Source organism: Trichomonas vaginalis, chromosome I (assembly GCF_026262505.1).
Source record: "Trichomonas vaginalis G3 chromosome I, whole genome shotgun sequence".
Classification (NCBI taxonomy): Eukaryota; Parabasalia; order Trichomonadida; family Trichomonadidae; genus Trichomonas; species Trichomonas vaginalis.
This window is the reverse complement of record NC_067203.1, coordinates 25,941,447-25,965,876: the sequence shown is the minus strand read 5'-3', so window position 1 is coordinate 25,965,876 and position 24,430 is coordinate 25,941,447. Positions and strand designations below refer to the sequence as shown.

The window sequence follows — 24,430 nt, the reverse complement described above, 5'->3', positions numbered from 1 at the left end:
TTAAATTTTGAAAAATGATGAGAAAAGGAAAAAAAGGTAAATGAGAGCAAGAGGAGGAAAAAAAGAAAAAGAAAAGAAAGGGAAGGGAAAAATAAAAGAAAGAAGGACATATAAAAATTTAGATGCGCATTCTTAATGCCGAGGCGGCTTGCCGCCGAGGCGCGATTTTTTTAGGCCTCTACGGTAACCCGGCAATGTTTTTTTAAATCTTGTACAGCCCTATACATATAACAATTGGATTTAGTATTGATTTAGAAATTTCAACCCCAGAATTTCATCATTCAATTTTTCTGGATAATGAATGAAGTGGTAATTCGAGGAAATATTCAAGAAGAAGAATATTATTCCAATTATACATTAGTTAATATTACTATTCTTGAATGCAGTTCAATTGGAAGCTATGCTTTTTATTATTGTTACAACCTAGAAGAAGTTAAAATTTCTGGTGACTTAACAAATATTAGCCAAGGATGTTTTAATTATTGTTATCGGCTGAAAAAGGTCCAATTACCTAGTTGTATCAGATTTATCGAACAGAATGCCTTTAGAGGATGAGAGGCTATCGATTTTGTAATTTAATCGTCGTCGTTATCGATTTTGTAATTTAATTGTTATCGTCTTTTTCTAAACGTGCATTTTTACATTAAAAGCAATGCAACTCCAAAATTAATTGGTATTTAGACTTTAATTAGGTGCAGACAAACGAAATGCAGTCCAAATATTTTGGTGATATATGAATTACATAAATTTAGGGAAATTGAAATTATATCTTTTTAAATTTTTAGGAAAACATATTTATAGAATTGTTTAAGTCATCAAAATAATGCAGACTTAGGTCAAATTTTCCAAATTTAATCATTTGCAAGACTTTCAAGCGACTTCAAAATGTCGAAATATAAGTCCAAAAATAAAATTACGATTACAGTCTATCCTCAATTATTATCACGCTAATTATTGAGTGACCCATGCGTTCGTATGTATGTAATACCTTTTAAAAAGGAGATGAGAGAGATAAACTACATTTACAATTTAAATCTGATGTATTTACTTGTTACATTTACAAATGTAAATGTTTCTCGTAATGTTTACATTTTGTAAGTATAACGAATAAAAATGACGCACTTTTTTTACAAAGTCAAATTATTGTTCGATTTTTGCAGCTTGTAAACGATTAATTGTATAAAGCAATTGATATTAGCACGACATAACTGAATAATTCTAATATTGAAATCAAAAGCCCTTAAAATATCATGATATTTTAATTTCATAATAAATCTAGGAGACTATTTGATGAAAACATATCCGATGTGGGTTTTGTTGTATTATATAACTTGTTATTGACTTCTTAGCTTTCCAAATTTTTTTCGATAATGAGAAAACGAATGAAAAATCAAAATTTGGTCCATTTAAAATTTGATTTGTTTACATTTTTTTACTTTTTGAATTTCAATTTATATTTTCCTCAAGAAATACTTTAGATTTTAAGAAACTAAATCATATAATCTACTAAGAAAATATATTAAATCCTATAATACTCAAAGTTTTGTGATAAATCCGATCTTTTTTATTTTACTTTTATTATGTTTTTGCAAACTTAAGGTCCTCACTAGGTAAAACATAATACTCTTTGAAGTTAAGTATTTTCACAAAGAGAGGACCAACAATATCAAAAGATTGAATAAAGATTTGTATTATTTTATTTATTTTTAAGAACATGTTTAAGAACCCTCATTATCTCCACGAATATTGCATATTTTTCTATTCTAAGACCACCAAAATTACGTTTTAATATAGAAAATAACATATTTATGTGATGCTAAAGTCGAAGTCCTTAAAAAATTAGTGTTAAACATCCATTTATTACAAAATTGAAGAAATATGTGTAAAATATAACACATAATTTAGTTATTTGACTCAATTATTAGTTATTATCAGTTGTGTTTATTCTTATATCACGAGATGCATTGAATTGTCATAATTAGATCACCGTAAATCTTATCAATTTTTGATACACTTCCGGTGAAAAATTTAGCCTTGACAATAGGATGAAATATATTGTAAAAAAATAAATTTTAGATTTTGAAGTTTATCATTTCGAATAATGAAATATAAACAATACAAATTTTCTGTCGTTTCGAGATTCATAAATGATCGGAATCTTCCAGCTCCGACTGAAATAGAACTTTCGGAAGCTAATTTTCAAGACGAATCTTCTTTATTAAGATTTATTTTGGATATCCCTAAGGATTTAAGCTTTTCCATTGACTCATATTCAATGAATCTTTTGATACATTTCATTATCGAGCAATCTACACAAAATGAAACAATATTAAAATTCACAATTCAAAATATCACTTCTTCGAATATCTTTCAAATAGATTTGATACTACTGGAAAATTTATTCGAATATTTATCGCATTATATTAACCAGATTTTTTTCATTTTTTCATTAAAATTAATTCATTTTAAAGCTTTAGATAACATACAATACCTTTATTTATCAACATTTTCCGATCAATATGATGAGATATTACGTTTCATAAGCAGCAGTGACAATTCTCTCTATATCATCGATACATTTATTGCTTTGATTAAAAACAATATTCTTGACGTTGAATTCTTCCAAAACGCAGTTTTACTCAAGAAAGAAATTTTTTCTAGTATTATTGAGTACGAAAATCAATATTCAACTTATGCAATTGCAAATTTCTTTACAAAATTATTAAAATATTACCCAGGATATGCAACTGCTCTTCCATGTTCGGATATACTAATATCAAATTATTTCAACTTTTTTAATGACGTGAATTCAATTATAAATAACGAAGATTTTGTTTATCTTCTCAAATTTATAGTTTTATTTTATAAAGCAGTCGATATAACATCTGAGATGGCTTTAGAATTCATAAAAACACTTGAAATTCTGCGAAGTCTTTCTCCTCACTATTCATTTACAGAGTATGTAGTTCAGGGGTATTATTGTGTACTTCCTCTTATACCCATGCAAATTTCATCTACCGATTTTTTAAATTCACATGAATTTTTAATTAATTATGCAATTGAGAATTCAAATCTTCACAAATATTTGAAATTATATTCCAGATGTTTCCGCAGATTTGATAGCGATGAAATATTCAAAAATGTTTTTCATATCTTAAACCTTGTAGAAGTTACAACAGAATATTTATCAGAAAATCAGGATCTTTCTGAGAAACAGATCTTTATTTGCAACGATATCCTAACGAGGGTTAATTTAAGGGTTGACCGACGTCCATTCAATTTTTGAGAGGGCATTCAAAATTTATTGATATTAAGTATCAAATATCTCGTTATCTATAATTTTTTAAAACATGGTTGTTTCAGATAATGTTTTACCTTAATGAGATGTATGCAACGAGAATGAATTTTCGGTCACAATATTGTTCTATAAAAATTTCAAATTTTTTCGATTTTTCTTTCGATTGGAAAAAATTTTATGGATAAATTTTTTACAGAAATACTATGGAATTTTTAGATAAAAACAGTGACATATCATGCATTATTGTACCCTTGATATAATGCAACAGATAAATCAGAAAAATAATGAGGTTGAAAAAACACAAAAACGTTGACCGACCTCTTTTTATCAAAACACCACTACACATCATAGATCATTTTGCAACAGCGCTCCTCCGCGGATTCGACGTATTTAATAAATTAGCAAAAAAAGTATAAATCGTACTATTCGAATAGCACAATAGAAAGAATGAATATTAACAATTGTGTTTTTGATGATTAAAGGTTTGAAAAAGATAGTTTGAAAATAAGTTTTTTTGTTTTGATTTTTTTCTATAAAAAATTTCTTTATTTTTAAAAAACTCCTCCATTTTGGAATGTTGCTAGAATTACAAACGGCAAAAAGAATTAATTATTGCTGAATATATATTTATTCCGTTCCAAATTGAAGTGTTTTGCAAAATGAGAATAATATCCCAAAGTTTTTTTGTATTAATCTTATAATCAAAATATTGATTCCTAACACCATATATCCATGTGTAACAGATTTTATAGAATAGTAATTCAAGCTGAATTATTCAGATATTGAAATCTGGTTTATTGTAAATTTTATTCAATTACGGTAAATTTTGGAATTTTACGTGCTAAAATATATTGCAATCTAGGATTTGTAGTATTTGATACTAAAATAACGAATATTTTTGCTTGTTTTCTCGCATAATTTTAATATGATTGTAAAAAATTATGAGTTACGATCCTGAAAATCAATAATTTAACACCTCTCGACGAACCCTTTTAAATGGACACAAGTCAATTTTTTTGAGTTTTCGAGGGTATTTTACCAAGGCTGAAAATGAAAAAATCGGGAGGATTACGTCCTCTCAATTTAGGTCGGTCAACCCTTAATTTAATTTTTATTTTTTATTTCAAGTTTGAGTAAACTTTCAAGATAATCTATATAAGCCTTTTGATGTTCTTCATCTAGATTCTTGTTTAATATGTGATGAATTTGATTTTTTTTTGAAAATTCAAGATAAAATTCTTTTTTATCTTGATCAACAACATGAACAATTCGAGTACAGCGTAACATTTCATCAATATTTTCTGTTTTCTTCGTTTCTAGATATTTTTCAAATATTTCTTGCGGAATCTCATTTTGATATACCCATTTATTTTTTTCCGGATGCTGATCTTTGTACTTAACGAAATATTGCTTGACTATTCGCTCAGAAACAACATATTCGATCTCTTTTCTCTTCTCATTGAATATTTGTGACACTTTTGAATTCAATCAAATCAAAAATATTTGAAATTGCTAGAATTTTTTTCTTTCTCATGAATATTTGAAATGACTCAAAAGGAAAACTCGTTCGATTCAATTCAATTTTGAATCAGAATTTTTTAAGGACCAATAAATCAAATTATGTTAAGAAATCTTTTTTTAACTCAGAGTATCAAAAGTACGTTAAACCTTCAATTTTATCTCATGTCGGAAAGCGAACCGACAATAGTGGAAGAGAATCAAACTATATCAGTATCCATCCAAGCTATTGTTGATGAAGAAAAAGGAGATGGAGCTGATATGCTGGATTTAATTCAAAATGAATTGAATTCCCGTAAAAAATTGAAATATAGAATGGAAATACCTGAAAATCCCCAATTCCAATTCTCAAGGAAAGATATAGCAAATTAAAATTTACAGATCCTACAGAAGCTGCTATATTTATTGCAAAAGATTCATATAATTCTTTTTATCCATTAAATTTTGAGCAAGGAAAAAAGTTTCGTTGTCCTAACTGCCAATTTTGCATGGAGCTTGTAAAGACTCATGAAAATGGTCAACTTTTCTTCATTCCAGTAATTAAACACGAGCATAGAGCAAAGCAATGCAAGCCGAGTAACAATATACCAAAAATTCTTAAGTTGCAAGCAGGAAAAAAGTCTATGAATTAGCAAATTCTGATAATGTTCCTCAATGCAAAGAAATTTTTGCAAAAGAATTGAATATTCCCAATGCAACTTATACGATGTTCCATAATATAGTAAATAAACTTAAAGGAACCACAAAAGGGGATAGAATTCAATCTTACAATTATTTCTCAACAATTTTTTCAATCATAAACAAAATCGAACAAGGATTCTGCGAAATGATTTTAGTTAATGAAGTAGTTAGTATCCCTAAGTCGTGTACTGTGGCACTGCGCGCCTCCGTACACCACTTAGCGGTTTTGACACTTTACGAAACCGGTAACGTATATTTACAACACAAACGGCAACACAAACTTAACCTTAAATATTTACAAAACCACCAACCACTAACGACTTCACTAACGAATTCACTACCGTCCTCACTAAATAAAAAATAACCTTATTTTTATTTTTTTTAATTTTTTATTTCATTACAAAGACATGTCCGACTACATTTACTATGACTCTTTCCCAGAACGTTTCCGTGAACTATTCAAAACTCAAGTAAAACTGAGAAACATGCATTTTAACAAAGACAGACCCATTGACGATGAAAGAAACCCTGAATATATTACAATCCCTTATGACGCAAAGTTCATTGCATACATTCCTTATGGTCGCAGAGGAACGAAAACTATTTCAACAAAGAACAAAAATTATTTCTGGAGCGATGAAGAAAATTGCCTTATCTACATAAATGCATACTTAAATAAAGCTACATATTGTACAAAAGAAGGTTGGACTGGATTTGAGCTCTACATATACGACGACGATGGAAACAGACGTTGTGTATACCCATACGATAATATGTACCATTGTTTTCATCAAGCATTAAACGAATACATAGTCAGTAAGGGTCTCATTCCTGTTGAGTAGAAATGCTTTATTTTTGTTCTGTCATTTATAAAAAAATAAACTTAAAAATAAATGATATCACCACCCTCACACGTATGAAAACATAGCACAAAAATAAATTTAGGGTAGAAGGGTATATCTAACCCGATTTCTAACCTCATTTCTACCCTCTTGAATTCATTACTTTATAACTCTCTTCCTTTCTCCAACTCTTCTAGCTTCTTCTTAAGTTCAGCAATGCTGTCCTCATGAAGTTTAATCTTTCTCAAAATTCCTTCTTTATCTAATGGTTGCTTTATCTTTCTAAACTGAACTCTACCATCTTTCATAGTATGAATGTAAAAACCTTCTGGAATAGTTCCTGATTTAATGTATTCTACCAAGAACTTTTGTTTCATTGCTTCAGTGACTTTAGTCGTCATTTTACTCTAAGGTGAAGCTAGCACAGCGATAATGGATTTCATGACTTTTTAGTATTTCATGCAATCTTAACAGATAGCCTTACAAGTACTTCCAGTGTCCCTAGCTGTCCCTCCTTTTTATATAACTCCATGACATTTATAATCTTGCGAAACTTAACAGGTAGCATAACAGATTAAAATCAGATGAGGTTTTGAACCAAAATTTCTAAGCAACGTTGTCAAGGATTTTGAGGAACTAGGGACAGAGTGTGGCAAAGTCCAAGATTTAATTTATCTTCATCTGTTTCATCAGCTATCTCATCTAATATGCCAATATTTTATTCATAACTCGTGGCAAACTCACTAATTTTCATTATGTTCATCTGCATGCTTCATCTGATTGAAAGTATGACTTTCATTAACTCTGTGAGATAATGAAAACTACTAGGGACAGAGACCATGGCAAAGTTCATGATTTAATTTATTCTCTCACTAACAACAAACACAAACTCCAACACTAACATCAAGTACTAACTTCAGCACAAATGACAAACGCTAACAACAAACACAAACTCCAACACTAACGACAAAAATAAATGTCCTCACTTCTTAACAAAGTAATATGTGCTTCTTACACCACCATAGCTCAAACGTTTCTTTTCAAACATCGATTGAAACTTATTTTGAGCTATTGGCTTTAGTCTCTTTTTCTTCAAATACGCCAAGAAATCTTCTTCACATCTTTTCACTTCATAGCCTTCTTTAAACTCCTCCTTGTTAAGTTCTATGAAATCCTTTATATCATTCTTTGTTGCAATGGCTTCTTCACGAACGACATCGTGAACTATTTCATCATTGCATTCATGTATGACCTCCTCACTGTTCTCATGAACTATTTCAACACCGTTCTCATGAACGACCTCCTTACTGTCTTTCATAAGCGTTTCAAAGTCTCCTTTACTCATTACTTCAATCTCATGCTGTTCACAGTAGTACTTAAACTCACTGTATATGTCTTTGTTGTATGTTATATTGCTTCCTATGTACTCCATGAATTTTTCAAGCACTTCCTCATAATTCACTGTTTCTTTCTTTCCACGACCTTCTAATATCATACTTGCTTCGTAAATATAACTTCTTGCAGAACCGTCTCGCTTTCTACTTCTCTTCACAAATTCTCTCATCTTGCCACCAAATACATTTGAACTACATGCAAAGAATTCATTCTCCTTCGCAAATTCTTTATATCTTCTGTAGCACTCTGTACAATTCCATCCGGATACAAACTTTTCATAGAAATCCTCGTAAAACATTTGGTAATGTGTTTTGTTCATTTCGATGAGTTCTTGTTTAGCCCTGGTGAATGGTATCTTCCTTACATCAAATTCACTTAAATCTTTCTTCATGAAGTACGTCAGTAAGTTTGAATAAAACTGTTCATTAAAGCTTTCAATGAGATTTGAGAAATATTCGTAATTTCCTTTGTATCTGCTGCTTACGTCAATGACAACAAATCTTCTGTCGTCTTTGTCAATCTTTACTGAGTTGAAGTTGTTAGATATCATGATGATATTACAAACATTCTCTATCTTTCTTACTGGCTGACACTTCTGATTTAAGTCCAACTGAGTCTCTGTTACTATTGACTTTAGTGCGTCGTGGTTCATGACCTTAGACGTATCGCATGAGCTTAGTTCATTGCATACGATGAGCTTCATGTTCTCAATAGCAGCATTGAATCTACCAACAACATTCTCTATTGATGTTATATTATTGTTGGCGTACTTGCTAATGAGCTCGCATAGAACATTACTAAATACATTCTTACCAGTTCCTTGCTTTCCTGTTAACAAAAGTACCGTTCCAGTCTTTCCACAAGGATTTTGAACGATGTAGGCGAACCAGTTCAAAACATACTCATAAAGCTCTTCATTCTCATTACATATGACATCGTGAACATGTTTCAAATATCCTTCAATAATGCATTCATCTATTTCATTCAGTACCTCATACTCATATCCTCTGAAATAGCTGTAAATGTCATCTCTTTCATCAAAGAATCTCATGCCTGACTTCATAAGATAGTTCTTGTTCTGACCCGCTTCATAAATCATCAGTGTGTTCACATCCTTCTCTTCAATACGTCCTACATAAACACTCTTCATGAGCTTATTGAATTCCTTGCTATCTACTGACACAAGTGTTGTTGTGTCTCGTATTCCATCATAATCTTTCACTAGATATGTCATACGTGCTCCGTCAATAACGACAACACATCTTCTTAAGTCATTTATAACACTAGCTATGTCAATACCTTCTTCACTCATGTACTTATTTCTCCTCAAGTCCTTTAGTGTGAAAGTGTCTCTAAGTTCTATTTCAAGCAATTCATTTACACATCCTTTGCAATACTTCTCTATAAAATATTTCTGTCGTTCTTTACTAAGTTTCTTAACAGCTCTGAAGAACCATGTGTTTTGACTCAAACATCCTTCACAACTTCTCTCATTCATTCCTAGTTCTTTCATGTCATTATCTTCAACCTCTATGGTCTCATTGACTAAGGTCAAAGGGTTCTTAGTCATTGCTGGTCTTATCTGAAACAATGTTCGTGCAACAGGTTTAACTAGTTCAGCAACGTCCTTCCTTAATATGAATAGCTGTTTCCACTCATCTTTGCTAACAGTTCTTTCATAACCACTGACAGTAATGATTTCATTTGCTGACCTTAGACACTTATGTTCTATCATTTGTATTGCTTTTGTGTAAGGCTTTCGTGAGCATAGGTTGTATATGTCATTCCTGCAATGTTCATTCATGCCAATAGTACTAAATCCTTTCTTTGCTGTTGAGTGCATAATATCCATTAGTTCCTGTGTTCGTATTGCTGTCTCATAAAATACAACAAGACCTTTGTCATCTATGACGTACTTACCGAAAACATTGCTTATATTCTTTAACCATGAAATAACATCCTTCATTCATGCTGTCAAACATGAAGTAAGGTCTTACATACTCTTCACTTATAAGATACTCCACAAAATACTTGTTAAGCTCTATGTCCTCGTGAGCGATTTCATTAGGTTTGATATTAGTTCCTTTTGTCATTGCTGTCATGTACTTCACTCTCATAGTTCCTTTCAATAGCGTAAAAATACTTCATTGTTTCATAAACTGCTCTAAATTCTGTTCAAAATTCGTACAACATAACTTTTTAACATTAGTGAAAGAACATGAGCGAAACAACAACATCTAACATTACAGAAGAAGTCAATGACAATGCCGATGAAAACATTACAGAAGGAGCTAGTGAAAATATTGACGAGTTCAGTGAGGAAGAAGATATTGAGGACGTCAATGAGAACGTTAGTGGGGAACAAACTCAATGGGAAACATTGAGAAATCATGAAGATTATGAGATTTGTACGACATATCCTTTTACTATTCGTCGAAAGAAAGACAAACATATTAGAGTGAATGCTTAAATAATTATGGTTATATTGTGCTTAGTTTAAACAACAAAATGCATTTAAAGCATAGAATTATTGCAGAACAGTGGATTGAAAATCCAAACAATTTGAAAGAAATAGACCATATAAATCATGATAGAACGGACAACAGAATCTCAAACCTTCGTTGGTGTTCTAGATCTGAAAACAATAGAAATAAAAGCAAGTATGGCGATATAGTTTATGAGTTCGTTGATGAAATATCTGACGAAGCTGTTGAAATAACAGATTATGGTAAGCATTCGTTTGAGTTCTACTACTATGTTGAGAATGAGACGCATTCTATTATTATACAGGTCTTAACTATCGAAAACTTCATATAAACTTTACAAAAACAGGTGCTGCTTATGTTTGTATGATAGATACAGAAAACAAGAGTGTAATTTTATTCATAAACAAATTCAAACGCTTGTACAGCTTCATGTAGGACAAACATTATTTTTCAACACTAACGCCAACACTTTAGGACAAACATTACTGTATAACATAGACACTAACTTCATATAGAACCGAGCAACTTTCTAAATGTCGACAGCCCCTAGCTCAGTGGTATGGTACAATGAAGATATGGTGTGAAGGTCGGGGTTTCGACTCGCGAGGGTCTCATGTTTTGGTATTATCTTGTCAACTTTCTAACTGTCGACATTCTTCCACTTGCTTCAAACACTAATGAACGTGTCAAAATGAGCGTAAAACACTTCGTCAAGATTTCATCGTAAATGCTTCGTCATGACTTCATCGTAAGTGTTTTGTCATGATTCATCGTAAATGTTTTGTCAAGATTTCATCGTAAACACCTTGTCAAACATAAATGTAAACACTTTGTTAAACATGAACTAACCAACATAAACGTAAACACTTTGTTAAACATGAACTAACCAACATAAACGTAAACACTTTGTCAATACTTCATCGTAAAGACTTTGTCAAACATAAACGTAAACTCTTTGTCAATACTTCATCGAAAATGTTTTGTCAAGAATTTCATCGTAATGAGCGTAAACTCTTTGTCAATACTTCATCGAAAATGTTTTGTCATGACTTCTTCGTAATGCTTTGTCAAACGTAACTATATAAAATAAAACGCAACATAAACGTAAACACTTTGTCAAGATTTCATCGTAACACTTTGTCAATACTTCATCGTAAACTCTATGTTAAACATGAACTAACCAACATAAACGAATGTGTCGAACTTCATCGTAAGTGTTTTTGTCATGACTTCATCGTAAATGCTTTGTCATGACTTCTTCGTAATGAGCGTAAACACTTTGTCAAAACTTCATCGTAAATGTTTTGTCATGACTTCATCGTAAAACACCTTGTCAAACATAAACGTAAACTCTATGTTTAAACCTGAACTAACCAACATAAACGTAAACACTTTGTCAATACTTCATCGTAAACACTTTGTCAAACATAAACGTAAACTCTATGTCAAACATGAACGTAAAGACTTCATCAAAACTAAACGTAAACTCTATGTCAAACATGAACGTAAACTCTATGTTAAACATGAACGCAAATCTATGTCAAACATGAACGTAAAGACTTCATCGAAACTAAACGTAAACTCTATGTCAAACATGAACGTAAAGACTTCATCGAAACTAAACGTAAACTCTATGTTCAAACATGAACGTAAAGACTTCATCGAAACTAAACGTAAACTCTATGTTAAACATGAACGTAAATGCTTTGTCATGATTTCATCGTAATGAGTGTAAATGACCCAAAAATAATGTTTAGGGTAGATGGTTAGATCTAACCCGATATCTAACCTCTTTTCTACCTCATGAATTTACAAAAAATATATTTTAGGGTAGATGGTTTTTAGGTGTCACCACGTCACCATGTCACCAGGTTAATTAACTTCTCTTAAAATTACTGACAACATGACATTTAGACAACAGTCCAGGAAATAAATTTTATCGTAAATGCTTTGTCATGACTTCATCGTAAATTTTTGTCAAAACTTCTTCGTATATGTTTTGTCAAAACTTCATCGTAAATGTTTTGTCAAAACTTCTTCGTATATGCTTTGTCAAAACTTCATCGTATATGTTTTGTCAAAACTTCTTGTATATGTTTTGTCAAGACTTCATCGTATATATGCTTTGTCATGATTTCATCGTATATGCTTTGTCAAAACTTCTTCGTATATGCTTTGTCAAAACTTCTTCGTATATGCTTTGTCAAAACTTCATCGTATATGTTTTGTCAAGACTTCTTCGTATATGTTTTTGTCAAAACTTCTTCGTAAATGTTTTGTCAAAACTTCTTCGTATATGCTTTGTCAAAACTTCATAGTATATGCTTTGTCATGACTTCATCGTAAATGTTTTGTCATGATTTCATCGTATATGCTTTGTCATGATTTCATCGTAAATGTTTTGTCAAACTTCTTCGTATATGTTTTGTCAAGACTTCATCGTATATGCTTTGTCAAGATTTGATCGTATATGTTTTGTCATGATTTCATCGAAACTAAACGTAAACTCTATGTCAAACATGAACGTAAACTATGTTAAACATGAACGTAAACTCTATGTTAAACATGAACGTAAACTCTATGTCAAACATGAACGTAAACTCTTATGTTAAACATGAACGTAAAGACTTCATCGAAACTAAACGTAAACTTTATGTTAAACATGAACGTAAACTCTATGTTAAACATGAACGTAAAGACTTCATCAAAACTAAACGTAAACTCTATGTCAAAACTGAACGTAACACTTGTCAAAAAAATACTTATGTAAACATGAACGTAAAGACTTCATCGAAACTAAACGTAAAACTCTATGTTAAACATGAACGTAAAGATTTCATCGAAACTAAACGTAAACTCTATGTCAAACATGAACGTAAAGACTTCATCGAAACTAAACGTAAACTCTATGTCAAACATGAACGTAAAGACTTCATCGAAACTAAACGTAAACTCTATGTCAAACATGAACGTAAACTCTATGTTAAACATGAACGCAAACTCTATGTCAAACATGAACGTAAAGACTTCATCGAAACTAAACGTAAACTCTATGTTAAACATGAACGTAAAGACTTCATCGAAACTAAACGCAAACTCTATGTCAAACATGAACGTAAAGACTTCATCGAAACTAAACGTAAACTCTATGTTAAACATGAACGTAAAGACTTCATCGAAACTAAAACGTAAACTCTATGTTAAACATGAACGTAAATGCTTTGTCATGATTTCTTCGTAAATGTTTTGTCAAAACTTCATCGTATATGCTTTGTCAAAACTTCTTCGTATATGCTTTGTCAAAACTTCATCGTAAATGTTTTGTCAAAACTTCTTCGTATATGCTTTGTCAAGACTTCTTCGTATATGTTTTGTCAAGACTTCATCGTAAATGCTTTGTCATGATTTCATCGTATATGCTTTGTCAATGTAATGCATGAAAATTCGGTCCACTTCATTTTTGACACTTTACATGTCGGATGTATTATCTAAGAATTATATTATAAAATAATAATTTTGTGTTTTATAAGTTTATTTGTATAAATTGATTCAAAAAAATGGAAAGACAAGAAGTGGATCTGCCAAATGAAAATCAGATTTATATTACGGCATATCTTGAATATTCTATTGGCAAAAAGACAGCAGACCAAGTTGCAAAAGATTTGCACATAGGTAGAAAAAAATTATTATTAAAATGGCAAGAACTTGGTTTAAATCCAAAAAAGCTCGGAAGACCAGAAACTCCTCTTAGAACAGATTTGTTACCAACCATTCACGAAATAAAAGCTAAGTACAATCTAGGTTATAAAAAATTTTAGAGAGTACATACATGATGACACAGTTTCATTTCACGATATGCTTAAATTATACGAAAAGAGAATCTTTTCAAATTTCCGGCGAGATCCAGAAAAATTGATGAACATCCAAATCAGTATTAATACGTAAATCAGCAATGGCATACTGATTTAAAAAGCTTCAAAGAAGAGACAAATGGTACAAGCATACTTATCATTTAATTGCCTTTATCGATGACAGATCTCGTTTTTGTATTTATTACGAAATTCTTCCCGATAAAACAATGAAATCAACTTCAAAAGCTTTACAAAATGCTATCGACTCTATCAAAATTATTCCATACGAACTTTTGACAGATAATGGATGCGAATTTACAGGAAAGGACTTCAAAAACGTTCTTCAAGTAAATGGCATTCAAACACCATCGGACAGAACCTTACACACCACAGTTAAATGGTAAAATAGAACGTTTTTGGCAAAACAATCTTTTCGGCTCGCCCAGATTTTATCGAAATAAGAGAATTTTTACCTCACGCAATAGAAGAATACAACACAGTATGGTTCATACAGCTCTTAAAGATTTTCGGTGGAAAACCTACTCCAAAATCAATTTGGGACCAGGTCCTAAATGGACAAAGGACTTAAACCAAATCCTGAGTTCGAAATACAGCCTCGTAACAAAAATAAAGTAAAAATACGAATAAACATTTTATTATAATTTAAATAATTTTTTTATTCATAAAGTAATACGATATATAGCTAAGCTATGTAAGGATATTCTGATGCTGAGAGTTTAAGAACTTTAAATTACGTATAGAAAAAAATTCATTTAATATTTTGTAACATTTTTTAAATTGATAGATAGTTAGATTTTGTAGGGAGGTAAGATTCTTTGTGGTAATAATGGTCGTTGAAATTAAAATGAATGTAAGATTTGTGAGAAATTGTATAAATTTGCATAGTGTTAGATTCAGAATAGGAGCATATGAGCCAGTGATTGTGTCTAATGTTTTTAAGGTGCTAATTGGAAGTAGAAAAGAAAAAAATTTGTTGCAATAACATCATATTGCAAAAAAGTTTTTAAAATATGATGTATGAATAAGAGTATGATTGTATAGATTTGGGTTGTATAAGGAATTGTTGGCTATGATGTACTGATCATGAATCAGTACATCATAGCCAACAATTCCTTCCCAAACAACCCGAAATTTGTCTGATTCCACACTAAATTATTTAATTTATCTAAACTTTTATCCTCGTCTACAATTTAATCATCAATAATTATCTCTTGTTCTATTTCACTATTATATATATATATATTTATATGATTTGATTTAAAAAAAAATAAATAAATAAATTAATAAATCATTTACTCAAATATATCAAAAGTTTTTTTTATATATAAAGATAACTACTTTTTAAAAAAATACCCTATATATTTTTGCCATGTAAACTATTTTTGCCATGTAAACTTGTCACTTTTGACAGAAGTGAAGTGAACCGAATTTTCATGCACAACAGTCAAAACTTCATCGTAAATGTTTTGTCAAAACTTCTTCGTATATGTTTTGTCAAGACTTCATCGTATATGCTTTGTCAAGACTTCATCGTAAATGTTTTGTCAAAACTTCTTCGTATATGTTTTGTCAAGACTTCATCGTAAATGTTTTGTCAAAACTTCATCGTATATGCTTTGTCAAGACTTCATCGTAAATGCTTTGGCATGATTTCATCGTATATGCTTTGTCAAAACTTCATCGTAAATGTTTTGTCAAAACTTCTTTCGTATATGTTTTGTCAAGACTTCATCGTAAATGTTTTGTCAAAACTTCATCGTATATGCTTTGTCAAGACTTCATCGTAAATGCTTTGTCATGATTTCATATATATGCTTTGTCAAGACTTCATCGTAAATGTTTTGTCAAAACTTCTTCGTATATGTTTTGTCAAGACTTCATCGTAAATGTTTTGTCAAAACTTCATCGTATATGCTTTGTCAAGACTTCATCGTAAATTTTGGCATGATTTCATCGTATATGCTTTGTCAAAACTTCATCGTAAATGTTTTGTCAAAACTTCTTCGTATATGTTTTGTCAAGACTTCTTCGTAAATGCTTTGTCAAGATTTGATCGTATATGTTTTGTCATGATTTCATCGAAACTAAACGTAAACTCTATGTCAAACATGAACGTAAACTCTATGTTAAACATGAACGCAAACTCTATGTCAAACATGAACGTAAAGACTTCATCGAAACTAAACGTAAACTCTATGTTAAACATGAACGTAAAGACTTCATCGAAACTAAACGTAAACTCTATGTCAAACATGAACGTAAACTCTATGTCAAACATGAACGTAAACTCTATGTCAAACATGAACGTAAAGACTTCATCGAAACTAAACGTAAACTCTATGTTAAACATGAACGTAAATGCTTTGTCATGATTTCTCTTCAATGTTTTGTCAAAACTTCATCGTATATGCTTTGTCAAGACTTCTTCGTATATGTTTTGTCAAGACTTCTTCGTAAATGCTTTGTCAAACATGAACGTAAACTCTATGTCAAAATGAACGTAAATGTTTTGTCATGACTTCATCCTAATGAGCGTAAATGACTAAAAAATATATTTTAGTTGAAAAGGTTAGATCTAACACGATATCTAACCTCTTTTCTACCCTGTTGAATTTTCATGATTTCATCGTAAATGTTTTGTCAAACATGAACGTAAACTCTATGTCAAACATGAACGTAAACTCTATGTCAAACATGAACGTAAAGACTTCATCGAAACTAAACGTAAACTCTATGTTAAACATGAACGTAAATGCTTTGTCATGATTTCTTCGTAAATGTTTTGTCAAAACTTCATCGTATATGCTTTGTCAAAACTTCTTCGTATATGTTTTGTCAAGACTTCTTCGTAAATGCTTTGTCAAACATGAACGTAAACTCTATGTCAAACATGAACGTAAATGTTTTGTCATGACTTCATCCTAATGAGCGTAAATGACTAAAAAATATATTTTAGTTGAAAAGGTTAGATCTAACACGATATCTAACCTCTTTTCTACCCTGTTGAATTTTCATGATTTCATCGTAAATTTTTGTCAAACATGAACGTAAACTCTATGTCAAACATGAACGTAAACTCTATGTCAAACATGAACGTAAAGACTTCATCGAAACTAAACGTAAACTCTATGTTAAACATGAACGTAAATGCTTTGTCATGATTTCTTCGTAAATGTTTTGTCAAAACTTCATCGTATATGCTTTGTCAAAACTTCTTCGTATATGTTTTGTCAAGACTTCTTCGTAAATGCTTTGTCAAACATGAACGTAAACTCTATGTCAAACATGAACGTAAATGTTTTGTCATGACTTCATCCTAATGAGCGTAAATGACTAAAAAATATATTTTAGTTGAAAAGGTTAGATCTAACACGATATCTAACCTCTTTTCTACCCTGTTGAATTTTCATGATTTCATCGTAAATGTTTTGTCAAACATGAACGTAAACTCTATGTCAAACATGAACGTAAACTCTATGTCAAACATGAACGTAAAGACTTCATCGAAACTAAACGTAAACTCTATGTTAAACATGAACGTAAATGCTTTGTCATGATTTCTTCGTAAATGTTTTGTCAAAACTTCATCGTATATGCTTTGTCAAAACTTCTTCGTATATGTTTTGTCAAGACTTCTTCGTAAATGCTTTGTCAAACATGAACGTAAACTCTATGTCAAACATGAACGTAAATGTTTTGTCATGACTTCATCCTAATGAGCGTAAATGACTAAAAAATATATTTTAGTTGAAAAGGTTAGATCTAACACGATATCTAACCTCTTTTTCTACCCTGTTGAATTTTCATGATTTCATCGTAAATGTTTTGTCAAACATGAACGTAAAGACTTCATCGAAACTAAACGTAAACTCTATGTTAAACATGAACGTAAAGACTTCATCGAAACTAAACGTAAACTCTATGTTAAACATGAACGTAAATGCTTGTGTCATGATTTCTTCGTAAATGTTTTGTCAAAAATCGTATATGCTTTGTCAAGACTTCTTCGTATATGTTTTGTCAAGACTTCTTTCGTAAATGCTTTGTCAAACATGAACGTAAACTCTATGTCAAACATGAACGTAAATGTTTTGTCATGACTTCATCCTAATGAGCGTAAATGACTAAAAAATATATTTTAGTTGAAAGGTTAGATCTAACACGATATCTAACCTCTTTTCTACCCTGTTGAATTTTCATGATTTCATCGTAAATGTTTTGTCAAACATGAACGCAAAGACTTCATCGAAACTAAACGTAAACTCTATGTCAAACATGAACGTAAAGACTTCATCGAAACTAAACGTAAACTCTATGTCAAACATGAACGTAAACTCTATGTTAACACATGAACGCAAACTCTATGTCAAACATGAACGTAAAGACTTCATCGAAACTAAACGGAAACTCTATGTTAAACATGAACGTAAAGACTTCATCGAAACTAAACGTAAAACTCTATGTTAAACATGAACGTAAATGCTTTGTCATGATTTCTTCGTAAATGTTTTGTCAAAACTTCATCGTATATGCTTTGTCAAAACTTCTTCGTATGTTTTGTCAAGACTTCTTCGTAAATGCTTTGTCAAACATGAACGTAAATGTTTTGTCATGACTTCATCCTAATGAGCGTAAATGACTAAAAAATATATTTTAGTTGAAAAGGTTAGATCTAACACGATATCTAACCTCTTTTCTACCCTGTTGAATTTTCATGATTTCATCGTAAATGTTTTGTCAAACATGAACGTAAAGACTTCATCGAAACTAAACGTAAACTCTATGTTAAACATGAACGTAAACTCTATGTCAAACATGAACGTAAACTCTATGTCAAACATGAACGTAAAGACTTCATCGAAACTAAACGTAAACTCTATGTCAAACATGAACGTAAACTCTATGTCAAACATGAACGTAAACTCTATGTTAAACATGAACGTAAACTCTATGTCAAACATGAACGTAAATGCTTTGTCAAAACTTCATCGTAAATGCTTTGTTATTACTTCTTCGTATATGTTTTGTCAAGACTTCATCGTAAATGTTTTGTCAAAACTTCATCGTATATGCTTTGGCATGATTTCATCGTATATGCTTTGTCAAAACTTCATCGTAAATGTTTTGTCAAAACTTCTTCGTATATGTTTTGTCAAGACTTCATCGTAAATGTTTTGTCAAAACTTCATCGTATATGCTTTGTCAAGACTTCATCGTAAATGCTTTGTCATGATTTCATCGTATATGCTTTGTCAAAACTTCATCGTAAATGTTTTGTCAAAACTTCTTCGTATATGTTTTGTCAAGACTTCATCGTAAATGTTTTGTCAAAACTTCATCGTATATGCTTTGTCAAGACTTCATCGTAAATGCTTTGTCATGATTTCATCGTATATGCTTTGTCAAAACTTCATCGTAAATTTTTGTCAAAACTTCATCGTATATGCTTTGGCATGATTTCATCGTATATGCTTTGGCATGATTTCATCGTATATGCTTTGTCAAAACTTCATCGTAAATGTTTTGTCAAAACTTCATCGTATATGCTTTGGCATGATTTCATCGTATATGCTTTGTCAAAACTTCATCGTAAATGTTTTGTCAAAACTTCTTCGTATATGTTTTGTCAAGACTTCATCGTAAATGTTTTGTCAAAACTTCATCGTATATGCTTTGTCAAGACTTCATCGTAAATGCTTTGTCATGATTTCATCGTATATGCTTTGTCAAGACTTCATCGTAAATGTTTTGTCAAACTTCTTCGTATATGTTTTGTCAAGACTTCATCGTAAATGTTTTGTCAAAACTTCTTCGTATATGTTTTGTCAAGACTTCATCGTATATGCTTTGTCAAGACTTCATCGTAAATGTTTTGTCAAAACTTCTTCGTATATGTTTTGTCAAGACTTCATCGTAAATGTTTTGTCAAAACTTCATCGTATATGCTTTGTCAAGACTTCATCGTAAATGCTTTGGCATGATTTCATCGTATATGCTTTGTCAAAACTTCATCGTAAATGTTTTGTCAAAACTTCTTCGTATATGTTTTGTCAAGACTTCATCGTAAATGTTTTGTCAAAACTTCATCGTATATGCTTTGTCAAGACTTCATCGTAAATGCTTTGTCATGATTTCATCGTATATGCTTTGTCAAGACTTCATCGTAAATGTTTTGTCAAAACTTCTTCGTATATGTTTTGTCAAGACTTCATCGTAAATGTTTTGTCAAAACTTCATCGTATATGCTTTGTCAAGACTTCATCGTAAATGCTTTGTCATGATTTCATCGTATATGCTTTGTCAAAACTTCATCGTAAATGTTTTGTCAAAACTTCATCGTATATTTTTGTCAAGACTTCTTCGTAAATGCTTTGTCAAGATTTGATCGTATATGTTTTGTCATGATTTCATCGAAACTAAACGTAAACTCTATGTCAAACATGAACGTAAACTCTATGTTAAACATGAACGCAAACTCTATGTCAAACATGAACGTAAAGACTTCATCGAAACTAAACGTAAACTCTATGTTAAACATGAACGTAAAGACTTCATCGAAACTAAACGTAAACTCTATGTCAAACATGAACGTAAACTCTATGTCAAACATGAACGTAAACTCTATGTCAAACATGAACGTAAAGACTTCATCGAAACTAAACGTAAACTCTATGTTAAACATGAACGTAAATGCTTTGTCATGATTTCTTCGTAAATGTTTTGTCAAAACTTCATCGTATATGCTTTGTCAAGACTTCTTCGTATATGTTTTGTCAAGACTTCTTCGTAAATGCTTTGTCAAACATGAACGTAAACTCTATGTCAAACATGAACGTAAATGTTTTGTCATGACTTCATCCTAATGAGCGTAAATGACTAAAAAATATATTTTAGTTGAAAAGGTTAGATCTAACACGATATCTAACCTCTTTTCTACCCTGTTGAATTTTCATGATTTCATCGTAAATGTTTTGTCAAACATGAACGTAAACTCTATGTCAAACATGAACGTAAACTCTATGTCAAACATGAACGTAAAGACTTCATCGAAACTAAACGTAAACTCTATGTTAAACATGAACGTAAATGCTTTGTCATGATTTCTTCGTAAATGTTTTGTCAAAACTTCATCGTATATGCTTTGTCAAAACTTCTTCGTATATGTTTTGTCAAGACTTCTTCGTAAATGCTTTGTCAAACATGAACGTAAACTCTATGTCAAACATGAACGTAAATGTTTTGTCATGACTTCATCCTAATGAGCGTAAATGACTAAAAAATATATTTTAGTTGAAAAGGTTAGATCTAACACGATATCTAACCTCTTTTCTACCCTGTTGAATTTTCATGATTTCATCGTAAATGTTTTGTCAAACATGAACGTAAACTCTATGTCAAACATGAACGTAAACTCTATGTCAAACATGAACGTAAAGACTTCATCGAAACTAAACGTAAACTCTATGTTAAACATGAACGTAAATGCTTTGTCATGATTTCTTCGTAAATGTTTTGTCAAAACTTCATCGTATATGCTTTGTCAAAACTTCTTCGTATATGTTTTGTCAAGACTTCTTCGTAAATGCTTTGTCAAACATGAACGTAAACTCTATGTCAAACATGAACGTAAATGTTTTGTCATGACTTCATCCTAATGAGCGTAAATGACTAAAAAATATATTTTAGTTGAAAAGGTTAGATCTAACACGATATCTAACCTCTTTTCTACCCTGTTGAATTTTCATGATTTCATCGTAAATGTTTTGTCAAACATGAACGTAAACTCTATGTCAAACATGAACGTAAACTCTATGTCAAACATGAACGTAAAGACTTCATCGAAACTAAACGTAAACTCTATGTTAAACATGAACGTAAATGCTTTGTCATGATTTCTTCGTAAATGTTTTGTCAAAACTTCATCGTATATGCTTTGTCAAAACTTCTTCGTATATGTTTTGTCAAGACTTCTTCGTAAATGCTTTGTCAAACATGAACGTAAACTCTATGTCAAACATGAACGTAAATGTTTTGTCATGACTTCATCCTAATGAGCGTAAATGACTAAAAAATATATTTTAGTTGAAAAGGTTAGATCTAACACGATATCTAACCTCTTTTCTACCCTGTTGAATTTTCATGATTTCATCGTAAATGTTTTGTCAAACATGAACGTAAAGACTTCATCGAAACTAAACGTAAACTCTATGTTAAACATGAACGTAAAGACTTCATCGAAACTAAACGTAAACTCTATGTTAAACATGAACGTAAATGCTTTGTCATGATTTCTTCGTAAATGTTTTGTCAAAACTTCATCGTATATGCTTTGTCAAGACTTCTTCGTATATGTTTTGTCAAGACTTCTTCGTAAATGCTTTGTCAAACATGAACGTAAACTCTATGTCAAACATGAACGTAAATGTTTTGTCATGACTTCATCCTAATGAGCGTAAATGACTAAAAAATATATTTTAGTTGAAAAGGTTAGATCTAACACGATATCTAACCTCTTTTCTACCCTGTTGAATTTTCATGATTTCATCGTAAATGTTTTGTCAAACATGAACGTAAAGACTTCATCGAAACTAAACGTAAACTCTATGTCAAACATGAACGTAAAGACTTCATCGAAACTAAACGTAAACTCTATGTCAAACATGAACGTAAACTCTATGTTAAACATGAACGCAAACTCTATGTCAAACATGAACGTAAAGACTTCATCGAAACTAAACGTAAACTCTATGTTAAACATGAACGTAAAGACTTCATCGAAACTAAACGTAAACTCTATGTTAAACATGAACGTAAATGCTTTGTCATGATTTCTTCGTAAATGTTTTGTCAAAACTTCATCGTATATGCTTTGTCAAAACTTCTTCGTATATGTTTTGTCAAGACTTCTTCGTAAATGCTTTGTCAAACATGAACGTAAACTCTATGTCAAACATGAACGTAAATGTTTTGTCATGACTTCATCCTAATGAGCGTAAATGACTAAAAAATATATTTTAGTTGAAAAGGTTAGATCTAACACGATATCTAACCTCTTTTCTACCCTGTTGAATTTTCATGATTTCATCGTAAATGTTTTGTCAAACATGAACGTAAAGACTTCATCGAAACTAAACGTAAACTCTATGTCAAACATGAACGTAAACTCTATGTCAAACATGAACGTAAAGACTTCATCGAAACTAAACGTAAACTCTATGTTAAACATGAACGTAAATGCTTTGTCATGATTTCTTCGTAAATGTTTTGTCAAAACTTCATCGTATATGCTTTGTCAAGACTTCTTCGTATATGTTTTGTCAAGACTTCTTCGTAAATGCTTTGTCAAACATGAACGTAAACTCTATGTCAAACATGAACGTAAATGTTTTGTCATGACTTCATCCTAATGAGCGTAAATGACTAAAAAATATATTTTAGTTGAAAAGGTTAGATCTAACACGATATCTAACCTCTTTTCTACCCTGTTGAATTTTCATGATTTCATCGTAAATGTTTTGTCAAACATGAACGTAAAGACTTCATCGAAACTAAACGTAAACTCTATGTTAAACATGAACGTAAACTCTATGTCAAACATGAACGTAAACTCTATGTCAAACATGAACGTAAAGACTTCATCGAAACTAAACGTAAACTCTATGTCAAACATGAACGTAAACTCTATGTCAAACATGAACGTAAACTCTATGTTAAACATGAACGTAAACTCTATGTCAAACATGAACGTAAATGCTTTGTCAAAACTTCATCGTAAATGCTTTGTTATTACTTCTTCGTATATGTTTTGTCAAGACTTCATCGTAAATGTTTTGTCAAAACTTCATCGTATATGCTTTGGCATGATTTCATCGTATATGCTTTGTCAAAACTTCATCGTAAATGTTTTGTCAAAACTTCTTCGTATATGTTTTGTCAAGACTTCATCGTAAATGTTTTGTCAAAACTTCATCGTATATGCTTTGTCAAGACTTCATCGTAAATGCTTTGTCATGATTTCATCGTATATGCTTTGTCAAAACTTCATCGTAAATGTTTTGTCAAAACTTCTTCGTATATGTTTTGTCAAGACTTCATCGTAAATGTTTTGTCAAAACTTCATCGTATATGCTTTGTCAAGACTTCATCGTAAATGCTTTGTCATGATTTCATCGTATATGCTTTGTCAAAACTTCATCGTAAATGTTTTGTCAAAACTTCATCGTATATGCTTTGGCATGATTTCATCGTATATGCTTTGGCATGATTTCATCGTATATGCTTTGTCAAAACTTCATCGTAAATGTTTTGTCAAAACTTCATCGTATATGCTTTGGCATG

The 24,430-nt window shown here is 31.0% G+C and overlaps 6 protein-coding genes across 6 annotated transcripts, besides 6 other annotated features; 4 read left to right on the top strand and 2 right to left on the bottom strand.

Annotated features, from left to right (window-relative positions):
- Positions 1-222: part of a mobile genetic element that runs on past the window's edge.
- Positions 223-560: 338 nt separating this feature from the next.
- Positions 561-765: a mobile genetic element.
- Positions 766-4,792: 4,027 nt separating this feature from the next.
- Positions 4,793-5,662: a mobile genetic element.
- On the top strand, positions 4,982-5,188 carry TVAGG3_1051240 (uncharacterized protein; the record flags this gene model as incomplete). The annotated part of the gene is made up of 1 exon (XM_051255749.1): positions 4,982-5,188. The coding sequence occupies one exon, from the start codon at positions 4,982-4,984 to the stop codon at positions 5,186-5,188; it is 207 nt and encodes a 68-aa protein (XP_051081323.1).
- A 242-nt stretch (positions 5,663-5,904) lies between the features above and the next one.
- Positions 5,905-6,339, top strand: TVAGG3_1051220 (uncharacterized protein; the record flags this gene model as incomplete). Its single annotated transcript, XM_001315954.1, has 1 exon — positions 5,905-6,339. The coding sequence occupies one exon, from the start codon at positions 5,905-5,907 to the stop codon at positions 6,337-6,339; it is 435 nt and encodes a 144-aa protein (XP_001315989.1).
- Positions 6,340-6,503: 164 nt separating this feature from the next.
- TVAGG3_1051210 (uncharacterized protein) lies at positions 6,504-6,740 on the bottom strand (the record flags this gene model as incomplete). The annotated part of the gene is made up of 1 exon (XM_001315953.1): positions 6,504-6,740. The coding sequence occupies one exon, from the start codon at positions 6,738-6,740 to the stop codon at positions 6,504-6,506; it is 237 nt and encodes a 78-aa protein (XP_001315988.1).
- Positions 6,741-7,321: 581 nt separating this feature from the next.
- On the bottom strand, positions 7,322-7,771 carry TVAGG3_1051200 (uncharacterized protein; the record flags this gene model as incomplete). The annotated part of the gene is made up of 1 exon (XM_051255748.1): positions 7,322-7,771. The coding sequence occupies one exon, from the start codon at positions 7,769-7,771 to the stop codon at positions 7,322-7,324; it is 450 nt and encodes a 149-aa protein (XP_051081322.1).
- Positions 7,772-7,807: 36 nt separating this feature from the next.
- Positions 7,808-9,328: a mobile genetic element.
- A 624-nt stretch (positions 9,329-9,952) lies between these two features.
- On the top strand, positions 9,953-10,204 carry TVAGG3_1051180 (uncharacterized protein; the record flags this gene model as incomplete). The annotated part of the gene is made up of 1 exon (XM_051255747.1): positions 9,953-10,204. The coding sequence occupies one exon, from the start codon at positions 9,953-9,955 to the stop codon at positions 10,202-10,204; it is 252 nt and encodes an 83-aa protein (XP_051081321.1).
- Positions 10,205-12,809: 2,605 nt separating this feature from the next.
- TVAGG3_1051170 (uncharacterized protein) lies at positions 12,810-13,412 on the top strand (the record flags this gene model as incomplete). The annotated part of the gene is made up of 1 exon (XM_051255746.1): positions 12,810-13,412. One exon carries the CDS (start codon positions 12,810-12,812, stop codon positions 13,410-13,412), a length of 603 nt encoding a protein of 200 aa, XP_051081320.1.
- Positions 13,413-13,777: 365 nt separating this feature from the next.
- Positions 13,778-14,693: a mobile genetic element.
- Positions 14,694-15,140: 447 nt separating this feature from the next.
- Positions 15,141-15,232: a mobile genetic element.
- Positions 15,233-24,430: the final 9,198 nt, after the last annotated feature.